The sequence below is a fragment of the Telopea speciosissima genome, chromosome 11 (assembly GCF_018873765.1).
Source record: "Telopea speciosissima isolate NSW1024214 ecotype Mountain lineage chromosome 11, Tspe_v1, whole genome shotgun sequence".
Classification (NCBI taxonomy): domain Eukaryota; kingdom Viridiplantae; phylum Streptophyta; class Magnoliopsida; order Proteales; family Proteaceae; genus Telopea; species Telopea speciosissima.
In genome coordinates, this window is record NC_057926.1 from 5,722,428 (window position 1) to 5,739,061 (window position 16,634).

Sequence of the window (16,634 nt, forward strand, 5' to 3'; positions counted from 1 at the left end):
CTAGGCGTGTTACTGTCTTTGTACTCTCATTCTTATTAGGAAAAATTACGCGTACACCCTCTGTATTTTGCCGAAAGTACTACTCAACCCGAAGTTTCAAAAAATGCACTTGTACACTCCTATTTTTCAAAAAATACAAAACTAATAGTCCGTTAGGAACTGGCTGTTAAGTGATGACGTGGGGCTTGGACTTGAAATGACTCTTATACCCTCGTCTTCCCCAAACCTATTCTCTGTTTTACCCTAGCCCTATTTCTAACCCAAACCCAGATTTCTCCTACGCTCTTCCTCAACCCCTTCAAGCTCTTCTCCTACGGAGAGAGAAGATCAGTAGCCATTTGACACCATAGCTTTGTGAAATCTCCCAAACCAAGCTCCTAGTGACTGCTTCAAGCCATACAATGCTTTCTTCAGATGTCAAACTTTTCCCTCAGTCTTTGAAGTAGCAAATCCGAGTGGAATTTCCATGTAAACCTCCTCTTCTAGATCATCATGGAGGAAGGCTTTCTTTACATCTAGCTGTTGGAGTTCCCAACCCTGGTTAACAGCACAGGAGATTACTACTCCAACTGTGTTCATCTTCGCAACTGGGGCAAATGTATCCTGGTAATCAATGTTGTGGGTTTGGGTAAACCCTTTTGCAACTAATCTGGCCTTGTACCTTTCAATAGACCAATCTGCCTTTTGCTTGATGGCAAAGACCCATTTGCAGCCAACCAGTTTCTTTCTAGGTGGAAGAGATGTCAATTCCCAGGTTTTATTTTTTCCCAGAGCACTCATCTCCTCATTCATTGCTTCTTTCCACTTCTGTTCGGCAATTGCCTCCTGCCAAGGGTTAGGAATAGAAACAGAGGATAGAGAGGAAACAAATGTTTGAAAGGAAGGGGATAGAGAGTCATAAGACACAAAATTAGAGATGGGATGTTGAGTACAACTCCTTTTAGGTTTCCTAACAACAATAGGAAAGTCAAGACTAGGATCATAAGCAGGCTTACCAGGAGAGGAACTTGGAGCAGGTTGAGTAGAACTTGGAGCCGATAGTACAGGTGGAGATGGTTCAGTGGTGGTAGTCTTTTTGTGCCATGTTCCTCTGGCGAATGTTTCATCAAAGTAGGGATATTTTCCAGTCTTCCCCTGAACAATGGGCTGCTCAACTTGTCCTTGTATTAGAGGCTGGTCCAGTTCCTACCCAGTGATCCTTTCTTGAAGCTCTATTTCTGTAAATGATTCTTCAACAGTGGAAATCTCAACTTCCAATGGCTCAATCAGTGGGGAGACGGAAAAAAAGAAGGCGGAAGAGGTGGGGGTGGCGGAAGATGGAAGGGAGGCAGAAGGGTGGCTGGCGGTGGTGATTGGTGGGGCTAGGTCGCAATCGCGAGAGAGGGGAGGAGAAAACCAAAAAAAAAAGCTCCAGGATTCTTGGATGGATTTCCGCTCTGATGCCATGTGGAATTGCATGAATATTGGCTTGTGAACAATGTGTCCACAACCCCTTTATTTATAATAGGAGGGAGAATATTCTAGAATGGATACATTGACCATAGTACCCTTATAGCAGAATTACCCTTGTACCCATTACATTACAACAGTATCTAAAGGCTCTTTGTTGATTGATAAAATTGGTTTGCCTAATTTGTGATTGTAGTGACTGGCCTTTTGGTAGGGTATGATTGATTCCCCCCTCCCTGAATTATCTTTCCTTTTTCTTTTTATGTTTTCAATGAAAAGCCATGGGGGTACTGCCAACCTTTAAAGGTAGAAAACAGGGGTAATCACTGGCTGCTTGATAATTGACTGCGATTCGGAAACTAGAATGACACTTAACGGTGTACGAGCATTTAATGATTACAAACATGGATGAATTTATTGTTAGTTCTTATCCTATATTTCGTTTCAGGTAGAGTATAAAGAGCATTCTTCAGGTCAAACACACCATGCATTGGCAGAAGCTCCTAAGGAGGCACTACCTCCTGATTGTAGGCCAAGTTTTGGCGCTGCATGGTCGACCAAAGATAAGTTCAAGGTAGATATTGCTTGTCTATCACAGCTTTTCATCTTGACAGACAAGGTTTCAAGTCTCGATATGCATAAACTGTATCAGTTCGATAGTATCAATATTGGTCATGTTAATACGATACAAAACTACTACATAAAAATATTTATGAACAGAACTGTATTGCACTGATATGGGCCGATATGGTACCTGATACGGATCAATTTGGTTCGATACCGACCGATATGGTTATGATTTTGCATAAATAAGGTTTTTTTTTTCTTTTTTGTTTTTTACCTCTTCAAATGATTTGAAATTGAAAAAATTGCATAATTATGTGTATTTGGATCATATTTAATGATTTGTTATCCATGTATGAGATTATTTTGGTTTTTAAGTAATTATTAATATTAATAATTACATACTACTTCAGGTTTGTTTAGTATGTTACTAGTAGTGAAGTAGTATGGTTAATGTGTGTAATATTGTAATGTGTATACATATTTTATTTATGTTAATTCTTTGTAGTATGTTTAGTATGTTAATACTTACATGTTGCTTGCTTGGTTTGGACCTTTAGAGGTTACAATATGCTAGCATCTTAATATCCAAATGGATTTTTTTTTTTTTTTTTCAAATCTTCTTGCATAATTGCTTCTTATTACCTATTAGTAGGTTTTGGTATTGCACTTGCCAATAAAGATTTGAATCATATAGATGCCGCGAAGACAGAGATAACTTGACATTGGTTGGATATCATTATTCATTACTTATTTATGGTTCACAATGCTTAAAAACACTAGTTTTTCATGTATCATAAACATAACCATGCATATCAAAGTATATCTAGTGTCTTTTAACGTCTCTTTGATACGTCTCCCAGACATCGTTTAAAACCAACTTTCTGATACACTGCCCGATACCTATACTTGACACCTTGTTGACAGATATATAACTTAAGTGTGTATATAAGCTGATGGCATTTTAGTACTTAAGCAGCATTTCCTAATAATAGTTTGACTGTTGAATTGATGGGACAGAATACCGTGGGGGTATTCTGGTCTTTTTATCTCTTATTATGCTTTGTATTGATTCTATAACAGAGTCGGTTATATGAGGGACAATTCTGTCCATGTAAGTTGTGATTATTTATTATTAATACAAAGCTTGGGATCAGTCATTGATCATTCTAGCATTACTCTAATTCTGAATCTGTTAACATGGTCTCAGAGCAGATTTCGAATTAGGGTCTCTCCTCTCTTCTATTCTCGGTTTCTTCTTTCCCTTCTCTCTCTCGATCTCCCTTTCCTCTCCTCCCTTTTCTTCTTTTGTTTTCTATTCTCACAATAGGGCAGGACTGATGAGGTGATCAATAGATCCAGTTTCTGCCCTCCATCACCTCATTCAATGATAAAAAATTCTGATCGATAGGAACCAGCACCCTGCCTGCGATATTTGAAGCTTTAAGTATTTTTTGGATTGATTCCATCTCAACTACATGGAACCAATTCACCTTATTGAAGATCAAGAACTGCGGCTGAATTTTTGGACAAGTTTCTATCTCCAGCCATATTGAAGACCATAGTTATCAAGGCGTCGCCATGGCAATGCGTCCAGGCTCCTTGGTCGCCTTGGACGCCTTGGGCGCCATGGCGGGCACCTTGCCGCCATGGTGGTGTCGCCTTGAATTTTGCCCCTCTAAAACGCCATGGTTGCTTTCCCGCCTTGATAACTATGTTGAAGACCTCCTCAGATCGATTTTTCCTTCCTCTCAGGTTTTCTCCAAAACCCTGGTAAATATCGATCTTGGAGTTGCTGATTTTTGTTGGTGCTGATATTTGGAAGAGTGATCAAGCCCTTATAGAACCACACTCGAGCGAAGTTTCAGCCTCATCCGGTGATTTTTTTGAAGCATTCTCCCCTACATTAATCTCACCAAAATCAGGGTTTTCTCAAAACCCTGAAAAAATCGATCTAGGGGTTTGGACTGTCTGTTGTTGCTGTTTTTTGGAGACACATATTATCACCCTTAAAAAGGTCTCTCCCTCAATTTCTGGCCCTCTTGGAGTATTTACGGGGTTTCTCATCACAACAGCCCTTCTCTGCAATTTGAGTTTCTCTGCTGCACGGCTGCACCTATGGGTTACTCTGAACTCTCTACTGGCACTTCTGCTGCTGATGGGCATGGTAGGACTGAAAACTGTGATTTTCTTCCTAATCCTATCAAACTGGATGGCTCCAATTACCTGATATGGTCTCGATCTGCATTCTTTGCCATTGCTAGCCGTGGGTTTACTAGCCATATTAATGGTACCACGGTTATGCCGACTGAACCTGGTCCTCTTCAGGACAGGTGGATCTCCAATAATGGTGTACTCATGTCTTATTTAATTGGCTCAACACAACCAAACCTTGCAAATGGTTTTCTGCTCCTTGATACAGCTCATCAGATCTGGTTTGCCTACAAGGAAACCTACGGACAACTTGGTAATGATGCACAAGTTTATGAACTCCAGAAAAAGGCCACTCACACTATTCAAGGGGAATTATCTGTCTCCAAATATTATGTTACCTTGCGCAGTCTCTGGCAACAATTAAACCATTTTTTCGGATTTCCACCCCAATACAGCTATTGATATTGCTACATATAAGAAGCATGTGGACAAGATACGAGTTTATGATTTTCTGGCTGGACTAAATGTGGAGTATGACCAGATTTGTGTCCAAGTGTTGGGCCATTCTCCTTTTCCCACACTTGAACAGTCCTATGCTCTGGTCTCCTCTGAAGAAAACCGTAGGGCTGCTATGCTGCACCCTCCTATTACTGACAGATCAGCCCTCTAGACTGCTGCTCCGGCTACTCCTGCAACTGTTGGGAACTGTTGAATTATATACACCAGAATACCGTGGGGTTATTATGGTCATTTTATAATTGTATTTTTACATTCTTTGTACTTCCTAGTTAAGTTGGCTATGCTAAGGGTATTTTTGGTCATTAGTATGTAATCTCTTCTATTAGAAATACAAGGCTTGTTTGATCATATTGATCACTCAAGCAATTACTCTCTAATTCAGATCTGCTAACATGGTATCAAAGCAGGTTTCGGATTAAGGCAGTCTCCTTTTTCCCATTCTCGATTTCCCCTTCTCCTCCCTTTCATTCTCGAGCTCTTCTTCCCCTCTTTCCCCTTTTGTTCTTCATTCTCCCACTAGGGCAGCATTGATGAGGTGATCTACAGATCTAGTTGCTGCCCTCCATCACCTCATTCAATGTTATAGAATTTTTCAGATCGATAGGAGCTTGTACTCTAACTGCGACTTTTGAAGACTTCAAGGTGTTTGGACTAATTCAATCTACTCTTACAAGGGATCTCTTCACATTGTTGAAGCTCAAGAACTGCAGCAGATTCTTATTGGACAAGGTTCTATCTCCTGATCGATTTTGCTCTCATATTGGTTTTTTTTCAAAACCCTGCAAATATCGATCTTGGGGTTTTACTTCCCTATTGATGCTAGCTTTTGGAAGGGTGATTCAGCACTACTACAAGTACACTCGATCCAAGTTTCAGCTCACTACACTGGTTTTTTGATTGCACTCTACCCTACATCGATCTCACCAGAATCAGGGTTTTTATCAAAACCCTAAAAAAGTCGATCTAGGGGATTGCCCTATCTGTTGCTGCTGGTTTTTTGGGACAATTCTTCGTACATTTAAAGAGGTTTCTCCTCCAATTTTCGGCTCTTATCTTGGAGTATTTATTGGGTTTCTCATTACCACAACCCCATCTCCTTTGGATGTTGCCCCGTCTCCTATAGTTGTTGCCCCATCTCCTTTGGATGCTGCCCCGTCTCCTATTGCTGCTGCCCCATCTCCTATAGCTGCTGCTCAGCCTCCTTTGGCTATTGCCCCTTCATCCGAAGGGAATCCTTTACAGGGGGAGCTTGTAGTAAATAATGGTGGTGATGTTCCTAGTCAGGGGGAGCTGACTCCAGTCCAGAGAACCATCAGTGACTTTCAGAAGAGAATTGACAACTCCAACATTATCACCTATAAAAAGGGATGTTCCAAAAGAGGGCAACTTTAATCCACTGTAGCACCTTAGATCCATACCCTACTTCTCCTGGTAAGATTTCTCCTTCCGACCTACCTATTTCTCATCGTAAAGGTACTCAGACTTGTACTCAACATCTCATTTCTCGTTTTGTTTCTTATAGTTCTCTTTCTCCTTCCTTTCGTGTATATGTGTCTTCTCTTTCTTCTGTTTCCATTCCTAAAAATTGGCAGGAAGCTTCTACAGATGGAAAGTGTAAGGCAGCAATGTTGGAGGAAATGAGAGCATTAAAAAAATATAATACTTAGGATCTTGTAGCTCTTCTTCCAGGGAAAAAACTGGTGGAATGTAAATGGGTGTTTGTGGTCAAATAGAAGGTTGATGGGACTGTGGATCGATATAAGGCACGTTTGGTTGCAAAGGGCTTCACTCAGACATATGGGATTGTTTACCTGGAGAACTTTGCTCCTGTTGCAAAGCTGAATACTGTTCGAGTTTTGCTATCTTGTGCAGTTAATCTTGGATGGGATCTACAACAGCTAGATGTGAAGAATGCTTTCCTAAATGAAGAACTTGGTAAGGAGGTGTACATGGATATTCCACCAGGGTTTTCTTATGACAGTAATCAAGGTAAAGTGTGCAAATTGAAGCGAGCACTTTATGGGCTAAAGCAGTCACCTCGAGCATGGTTTGGCCGGTTTCACAAGGCCATGATTTCTATGGGCTATAAGCAGAGTAATACTGATCACACTCTCTTTATAAAGAGGGTTGGTGGAAAACTCACTATTCTTATAGTCTATGTTGATGAGATTGTGGTTACTGGCAATGATGGTGATGAGATGATGGTGATGAGATCGGCCGGTTGAAGAAGTTTCTTGGGCAGGAGTTTGAAATTAAGATCTAGGGAAGCTACGATACTTTCTTGGGATTGAGGTTGCCAGATCTTCTAAAGGCATCTTTCTCTCTTAAAGGAAGTATGTCCTAGATTTATTGGCTGAAACTAGTTTGTTAGGATGTCACCCTGCAGATACTCCTATAGAGGGTACTGTCCGTCTCAAAGAAAAGGAGGGTGAACCTGTTGATAAAGGCCAGCACTAAAGACTAGTGGGGAAGCTGATTTTTCTCTCACACACACGTCCTGACATTGCTGTTGTTGTGAGTACTGTGAGTCAGTTTATGCACGACCCCTATTCTTCTCATATGGAGGCTGTGCTTCGGATTCTTCACTACTTGAAGTCAGCCCCTGGAAAAGGCATTCTCCTTTCTCCTCATGGTCACCTTCGGATAGAGGCATATATCGATAATGAGTGGGCTGGTTCTGCAGCTCGCAAGTCTATCTCTGGGTATTGTTCTTTTGTAGGTTGCAATCTTGTCGCTTGGCGTAGAAAGAAGCAGAATGTGGTGGCTCGTTTTAGTGCTGAAGCAGAGTTTCGTGCTATGACACAAGGCATTTGTGAGTTACTTTGGTTGAAAGGCTTGCTACAAGATCTTAGGGTTCCTGTTCATCTTCCTATGATGTTGTACTGTGACAACAAGGCTGCAATCAGCATTGCACACAACCTGGTACAACATGTTGAAGTAGACAGACATTTCATTAAAGAGAAACTGGAAGAAGGGTTGATTTGTGTTCCCTTTGTGAAGTCTACTGATCAGATTGCTGATATTTTCATTAAGGGATTGTCTGGAAACTTGTTTCATTCTAATTTAGTCAAGTTGGGTATGATTGACATATTTGCTCCAACTTGAGGGGGAGTGCTGAATTATGTACACCAGAATACCGTGGGGGTATTCTGGTCATTTTACAGTTGTTTTTTTACATTCTTTGTACTTCCTAGTTCAGTCGGCTATGCTAGGGGTATTTTTGGTCATTAGTATGTAATCTCTTCTATTATAAATACAAGGCTTGTTTGATCATATTGATCACTCAAGCAATTACTCTCTAATTTAGATCTGCTAACAGGAACCTTTCTCTTGGTGATTCTACTAAAGGCATTGTTACTTGTGAGCACTGTAACAAGCCCTACCACACCAAAGAGAAATGTTGGAAGCTTCATGGAAAACCAGCTGACTTTGAAGCAAAAGGGGTTGCCAAGAAAAAATAAAAAAACAAGGCTCATCACACTGAGACTGTTTCCACAGCCCCTGCTACTGACATTGGTCTATCCCAGGATGATCTGCAGGTATTCCTACGTATACTAAAGACTTCTCCTATTGCCGCTTCTACTACATCAGCTATTGCCAATTCCTTTGCTCCTTTAGGTTCATATTTTGTCCGGTCAGGTACCCCATTTGGTGGTCACTGTGCTTCTGTAGCATCCCATCCTTGGATCATCGATTCAGGTGCTACAGACCACATGACTGGTTCTTCGAGTCTTTTTCATCGTTATTCTCCCACTTCTGGGAATGACAAAGTTAGGGTAGCTGATGGTTCCCTTTCTTCCATCTCTGGAAAAGGATCCATTAATAGCACCTCTTCCCTTGCCTTGTCTTCTGTTTTACACATTCCTAATTTTACTACTATCCTTCATTCCTTCTCTCCATTAGTAGTTGTACTCGTGATCTTAATTGTAAAGTAACATTTTTTCCTTCTCACTGTATTTTTCAGGATCTGGTGACAGGGATGACGATTGGATTTGGTAAAGTGCAAGGTGGATTGTACCTGCTTGATGATGGTGACCCTTCTCTACCAACATTACCTTCTCCACTCCATTAAAACTCTTTGGTCTCTTCTGAACTTTAACGATGGCACTCTAGATTACGTCACCCTCCATTAGGAACTTTATCTCATTTGTTTCCTACTTTAGTTAAAGAATGTAATAAGGATTAATTTTTTTGTGAGGCTTGTGTTCTGGCCAAACAGACACGTTCAACTTATTCTATCTCAAATAAAAGGAGTTCTTCTGTTTTTCATATGGTTTATTCTAATGTTTGGGGTCCTAGTCGTAAAACTTCTATTTCTGGGCATCATTGGTTTGTTTCCTTATTGATTATCACTCTAGAAACACATAGGTATATCTTTTGCACACAAAAAGGCATGTTTTTTCATGTTTTCAGCATTTCCATAAGATGGTTCAAACTCAATTCCAGGCCACTCTCAAAATTTTGAGAAGTGATAATGGAACAGAGTATAAGGAAGGTCACTTCCAAAAATATCTTGCTGTCCATGGTATTATTCACCAGACTAGTTGTGTTGATACCCAGCCCAAAATGGTGTGGCTGAAAGAAAGAATCGCCACTTATTAGAAGTGGCCAGAGCTTTGATGTTTGCTCGGCATGTCCCTTCCCAATATTGGTGGGATGTTGTTCTCACAGCAGCCTATCTCTTTAATAGGCTGCCTACTCGGGTTCTTGATTCCCGTAGTCCAGCTGAGGTTTTAATTGGGAGTTCCTCCTTTATGGTTTCACCCAAAGTATTTGGCTGTGTAAGTCCCCTGGTAAACTTGAACCCCATGGGTTACAGTGTATTTTTTTAGGTTATTCACCGACCCAAAAAGGTTATAAGTGTTACCATTCTCCTTCCCGTCGTACTATGGTCAGTATGGATGTCATTTTTCATGAAGGACTTTCATATTATTCTTCACTACCTCTTCAGGGGGAGAGTTCTGGTGAAGATGTGTTTCCTTCCCTTGAGATTTCTTCCTCCTTTGGCTACTGCCCCTCCTCCTTTGGCTGCTGCCCCTACTCCTTTGGTCAACGAAAATCTAATACAGGGGGAGATCATGGAAAATACTGATGGTTAAGTTCTTACTCAGGGGGAGCTGACTCCAGTCTAGAGAACCATTGGTGAATTTCAGAAGAGGATCGACAACTCCAACATTTTAACCTATGAAAGAGGATATTCCAAAAAAGGGCAGCTTCAATCCATTGTAGCACCAGAACCTATCCAGTTGCTGACTTTGGATCCATTCCCTACTTCTCCTGGTAAAATTTCTCCTTCCGACCTGCGTATTGCTCATCGCAAATGTACTCGGACTTGTACTCAACATCCAATTTCTCGTTTTGTTTCTTATAGTTCTCTTTCTCCATCCTTTCGTGCATTTGTGTCTTCTCTTTCTTCTGTTTCCATTCCTAAAAATTGGTAGGAAACTTCTACAGATGGAAAGTGGAAGGCAACAATGGTGGAAGAAATGAGAGCATTGAAAAAAAATAATACATGGGATCTTGTAGATCTTCCTTTGGGGAAAAAACCAGTGGGATGTAAATGGGTGTTTGTGGTCAAACAGAAGGTTGATGGGACAGTGGATCGATACAAGGCACGTTTGGTTGCAAAGGTCTTCACTCAGACATATGGAGTTGACTATCAGGAGACCTTCGCACTAATGGAGAAACTCAATACTGTAAGAGTGTTATTATCTTGTGCCATAAATCTTGGATGGGATCTTCAACAGCTAGATGTGAAGAATGTATTCCTCCATGGAGAGGTAGAGGAAGAGGAATATATGGACATTCCACCAGGATGACATGACCAGGGGCAAGATCTGTAAATTGAAGAGTACTCTCTATAGGTTGAAACAGTCACCTAGAGCTTGGTTCGACAGGTTTCACAAAGCTATGGTTTCTGTGGGATACAAGTAAAGCAATGCTGATCATACCTTGTTCATCAAACGAGTTGGTGATAAGATAACCATTCTCATAGACTATGTTGATGATATTGTGGTAATCGGAAATGATGGTGATGAGATCAACAAATTGAAGCACTTCCTTGGCTATGAGTTTGAAAGAAAGGATCTGGGAGCCCTAAAATATTTTCTAGGGATAGAAATTGCTCGTTCTACAAAGGGCATCTTCCTTTCTCAAAGAAATATATCCTAGATCTATTGCCTGAGACTGGGTTGTTGGGATGTCATCATGCAGATACTCCTATGGAAGCTACTACAAAGCTCAAGGAGAAAGAAGGTGAACTAGTTGACAAAGGTCGCTATCAGCGATTGGTTGGCAAATTAATCTACCTCTCTCATACATGGCCAGACATAGCTATTGCCATGAGTTTGGTAAGCCAGTTTATGCATGATCCTTATTCCTCTCATATGGAGGGAGTTATTCGCATCATACGATACTTGAAGTCTGCTCTAGGAAAAGGAATACTTTTATCTCCCAATGGTCAACTAAAGGTTGAAGCTTACACTGATGCTGATTGGGCTGGCTCTACCGACAGAAAATCCATCTTTGGATATTGCTCTTTTGTGGGTGGGAATCTTGTCACATGGCGTAGCAAGAAGCAGAATGTTGTGGCAAGATCCAATGCTGACGCAGAATTCCGTGCCATGGCACAAGGAATTTGTGAATTGTTATGGCTTGAGGGTTGTTGCAAGATATTGGTGTTGCTGTCCATCTTCCCATGATGCTGTGTTGTGACAATAAGACTGCCATTGGTATTGCTCATAACCCTGTCCAGCATGATCGGACCAAGCATGTTGAAGTTGACTGACATTTTATCAAGGAGAAGATTGAAGCTGGCCTCATTTGTGTTCATTTTGTGAAGTCTGCTGATCAGTTAGCCGATGTGTTCACTAAGGGGTTGAGTGGTAAAGTGTTTCATCCTATTTTAGTCAAGTTGGGCATGTGTGACATCTACACACCAACTTTGATGGGGAGTGTTGAATTGTATGGGACAGAATACCATAGGGGTATTCTGGTCTTTTTATCTTTTATTATGATTTGTATTGACTCTATAATAGAGTCGGTTATATGAGGGACAATTCTGTCCATGTAAGTTGTGATTATTTATTATAAATACAAAGCTTGGGATTATTCATTGATCATCCAAGCATTACACTATAATTCTGAATCTGTTAACATTGACCTATGGAATTGGGGGGATGAGTGCAACCTTGATCTTGAGGGAACAATGAAATACAGCTTTTGTTTTCTGGAAATTTTCTTAGATTTCTTTTCTTTATTAAATTATTGTACATGTACAAGTTTTGGCATGGGAGATGGAAGCAAAGTTCTAAATCTTGGCAAAATTTTGGCGGAATTTCGCTTATTTTGGTAATTTTGACCTGTCTAAGACGAAATACTAGGTGAATTACAGTTTCGTACTAATTTCGGTGTTTCATCGAAATTTTGACCTGTTTCGTGTCGTTTTGCCGAAACGACACAATCCACTAGACTTAAATACCTTGTATCACGAGTTGCCACATCACTCCAAAGAGATTGGTTGCTGCATATTGGTGAATATTTGGCCACATTCAACAGTTCTAGATAATAACTTTTCCTTTTTTTCTGCCATTCTCTTCAAATGAGTTTCTAGCACCGAAATTAAAACTGAGTGCGCACGTTAAGCCCTGGTAGCGCAGGCTAGGGTTTTGGCGTTTTGCGAAGTGACTGGCCATAGAGGGTCCTCCATCTCAGGAGGAGCACCCCCCTGATCTCTCTCCTTGTGGGGTCCCAACGGGTGGCCCTGCTCCTTCGTTTGCTACTGTGGTCTCTCGTTGTTTAGCCCCTGCTATCTCTACAGGGCCTTGTGTAGTGATCCCCGTGAAGAAGCCTTCATCTTTTTACGGTGGCCCTGCGGTGTTCTTCTCCAAAGAGGAGATCGAGTTGTCGGAGCAGGCCTTTTTGACCTCGTTGATTGCTAAATGCAGCCATGGAAGGCCCTCCGTGCATGCAATCAAGACTTATCTTCAGAAGTCCCTCTTTGTGCAAAGCGATGTGATCGTCTCGACGCTAAACCCGCGACACGTCCTTCTACGATTCTCGACGCCGTTGGATTTCGTCAAAGTCTGGCTGAAAGAACAGGTGTATATTCAGGGCTTCCTGCTACGATTTCTTAAATGGTTCTTTGATTTCGTCTCAGGGTGGGATTCCCCCCTCGCCCCGGTGTGGGTCTCACTGCCAGGGCTGCTGGTGAACTTTTACCAAGGAAATTTTTTGGTTTCGATCGCCGGAGCAATAGGCAGGTTCCTGAAGGTGGATGGTGCCACCGCTGCAGCTACTCGTACGGTTGAAGCCAGGTTCTGTGTGGAGGTTGATCTCAGGCGTAATTTACCGTCGAAGATATGGATAGGATGTGGGGCAGAGGGTTTTTACCAGAAGATTGTCTACGAAAGGCTCCCAGTGTATTGTACATGTTGTTCGAAGCTGGGCCGCGCAAAGGAGATTTGCAGTAAGTCGAGAACTTCAAGCGCATCCAAGCCGAAGGAGCATCTTGAAGGGGAAGCTGTACAGCCGAGCCTTATCGTCGACAGAGATGGCAATGGAATTTACATTCCTACTTGGGAGGGGTCTTCGCAAGGAATGGCTGGGAGGTTGTCTTCATCTATTCAGCGACAGGAGCCCACTCGCCGGGGGGGTCGTTGGATTCTAGCTGGTCAGAAGGCGAGGGGTAATGCTGTGGAAGGGCCTGTTGGAGGTGTAGGGGAGGAGGTTAGAGGAAGGGAGCACCAAGTACCAGTGGCAGCTCCTGGCTGCAACGACCAGAGATTAACTGAGGGGGTGAGGAATGGAGGTGTAGTCCTACCTGAGACAGAGAGGGGTGCGGAGACTCTGGTTTTAGAAGAGGGAGAAATTCCACATGTTGACGCTATACTCGACAGAGGGGAGGAGGACGTGGACCATGGCTTAATGCTGGTAATGCAGGCTCAAGAGGGGCTGGAGGTGTGTTCTGAAATAGTAGCAGGGGATCTTCGACCCAGCTGTACTAGTGTGGATGGTTCGCAGTCAATAAAGGAGGGCTCGACACCCTTCTTCCGGCAGAGGGACCAATCAAGGAGTACCAGGGACGATTCACATGTGGCGGATATGGTTGCACCCACCTTGGACCGTGAGGCTCTCTTGGAGAGCTTTAGAAGATTTAATGCCACTCTCGCGAGAAGGGTCATACGAACAGTTGATAGGCTGGGAGAGGAGGAAAGGGCACCAGTGCTTGCGGGGGCGCGACCAGGAAGACGGTTCAGGCAGGTTGCTGCTCGCGCTTCCTTGCTTAGTGCGGAAAAATTCTTCAAGAGGAAGAAGCTCAAAAAGGCCAGACGGGGTCGGCCTGCCAGAGAGGGGCCTAGCCAGCGCATCACGAGATCCATGGGATCGTTAGAGGCTTCACAAACTGTTCCTAGATGAATTATTTATTTTGGAACGCAAGGGGGATAGGTAACAAGCCTACGTCAAGGCGATTGAAAGCCAGAGTGAGTCAGCACAAGATTGACATTGTTGCGATTGTAGAGCCTAAGGCGTAGGCCACAAAGGGTCGGAGGATTTTGCGAAGGGTTGGGTTGGATTCGCTGCATATCCAGGAAAGGTTGTGGATATTTTGGAGGGACTCGGTGCAGGTTTCGGTTGTGGAGGAGCATCACCAGTTCGTCACCCTGGGGTGTGTGGATGCAGGGGTGGGGTCTTTTTTTATTACCTTTCTACATGGCCTGTGCTCGGCCTTGGAGAGGAGGGAGATGTGGGAGAAGCTAGAGGCATTTTCCAGAACAGTGGACTGCCGTTGGGCGGTGGGGGGAGACTTCAATGTTGTGGCTGCCCCAATGGAAAAGGCGGGGGGCCGGCCTGCTTGCTTGCTCTCACTTGTTAGAGGAGTTTGGGAACGTTGTAAATGGGGCTGGTCTTTTAGATGCTGGGTACACGGGCAGTGTCTTCACCTGGTCAAATAACCAAGAAGGTGCTAGGCGGGTTCTAGCCAGGTTGGACCGATTCTTGGTCAATGCGGAGTGGGCGGGTGCTTTTTTGAGGTTTGATGTTACACACTTTAGCCGGACCTGCTCGGACCATGCTCCCATTTGGATGTCCTTTGCTGTCAATCGCGACCGAATTTTTTCTCCATTTAAATTTCAGCAGATGTGGCTTCTACATCTGGGGTTTATGGACTTTGTTAAGCGACAGTGGGGTAAGCCAGTTGTGGGCTCGCCTCTTTATGTTTTGTTCCTCAAGCTTAAAGCTCTTCGTGGTGCCCTGCGTCTATGGAATAAGGAAGTTTTTAGTAACATCCATTAGAGGGTGAAGGAAGCGGAGGACACTGTCAGCAGGGCTAAAGCGGAGTCAGACAGTTGTAACAGTATGGAATCCAGGGAGGCTCTTGCTGAGGCCAAGGATGTCCTACAGGGGGTTCTCCTTCAGGAGGAAATTTTTTGGAGGCAGAAGTCAAGGGTAACATGGTTGAAGGAGGGGGACCGGAACACGAAAATTTTCCATTCCATGGTGAAAGTCAGGCATAGGATGGCAAGCATTAACAAAACTCAAGGGTGCAGATGGTGAGTGGATCTCTGACAATGATGCGATTCAGTCTGAGGCAGTGCAACACTTTTCAGGGATTTTTGCATCTCAGGGCTGCGTGGTGGATGAGGGGCTATTGTCATTAATTCCCAAAATTATTTCTGACTCTGACAACTTCGCCCTCATAGCTGTCCCAATCTTGGAGGAAGTGAGGAAGGTTGTGTTTGACTTGTCAAGAGACAGTGCCCCGGGTCCAGACGGCTTCTCAGGGATCTTTTTCATGGCCTGCTAGGAGTTGGTGGGCCATGATGTTTGGGTGGCTGTACAAGAGTTCTTCATAGGAGGGGTACTCCCAAGAAGCTTTACGCCTGCCAACCTGGTGCTCATCCCCAAGAAGGACAACCCCGAGGTAATTGCAGATTTCCGGCCTATTAGTTTGTGTAATTTCTCATATAAGATCCTTGCAAAGATTATTACTTCGAGATTGGCAGGACTTCTTCCATCCTTAGTGGCGGAAGAGCAAGGTGCTTTCGTGCAGGGTAGGTGCATTCATGACAACATTGCCATTGCCCAGGAGATGGTGCAAGACTTGAACCGGAAGACAAGGGGTGGAAATGGTATTCTCAAGCTGGATATGGCCAAGGCCTATGACCGGCTGGAATGGGAATTCCTCTGACTGGTGTTGGACAGGTTTGGTTTTGGTGAGGCGTGGATTTCTTTGATCAGGAAGATGGTGGAGAACTGCTGGTTTTCTATTGTGTTGGGGGGCAGGCAGGCTGGTTTCTTGAAATCCACCAGGGGTGCGACAGGGGGACCCCCTATCTCCGGCCCTGTTTATTTTGGCTGAGGAAGTGCTTAGCAAGGGTTTAAAAAGGTTTTTCGCTGAAGGGCATGCAGCTTACTACAGCCTTCCGAGGGGATGCCCAGGAGTCTCACATTGCCTATTTACAGACGACACCATTATTTTTGCCAGAGGCTTGAAGAACTCCCTCAAGCAAATCATGGGCTTCATTACCAGGTATGAAGGTTTTTCAGGGCAGCTTGTCAACAGGAAGAAAAGCTGCTATGTGCTAGGGGATAAAGCCACAATGGCTACAGCATGCATGGTGGGGGTGGTCACAGGCTTTCCCAGGAAGGCCCTCCCTATCACCTACCTGGGAGCTCCCCTACATTCGGGCAGGATGAAGATTTGTTTCTTTGATGGGCTAATTGGAAAGATTAGAAGTAAGGTGGCAAGATGGAAGGGAAGGCTCCTGTCTTCTGGTGGTCATGTGACGCTCTTGAGGCATGTTCTCTCCTCCATGCCGATCCATGTCCTAGCCACACTAGATCCTCCAAAGGCTGTCCTTCGCAGACTATACAGGATATTTGCTGACTTTCTTTGGGGCAGCTCTGAATGGGGCAACCGCAGGCACTGGGTGAACTGGCAGATAGTT

General features: G+C 43.5%; 1 protein-coding gene across 1 annotated transcript in view; it reads left to right on the forward strand.

Moving 5' to 3' along the window:
* LOC122646496 overlaps positions 1 to 16,634 on the forward strand; it is a 61,193-nt gene that overhangs the window by 14,949 nt on the left and 29,610 nt on the right. Inside the window, exon 3 of the mRNA XM_043840067.1 lies at positions 1,898 to 2,023. Within this exon, the coding sequence (XP_043696002.1) occupies positions 1,898 to 2,023 (126 nt within the window). The remainder of the gene's footprint in view (positions 1 to 1,897; positions 2,024 to 16,634) is intronic.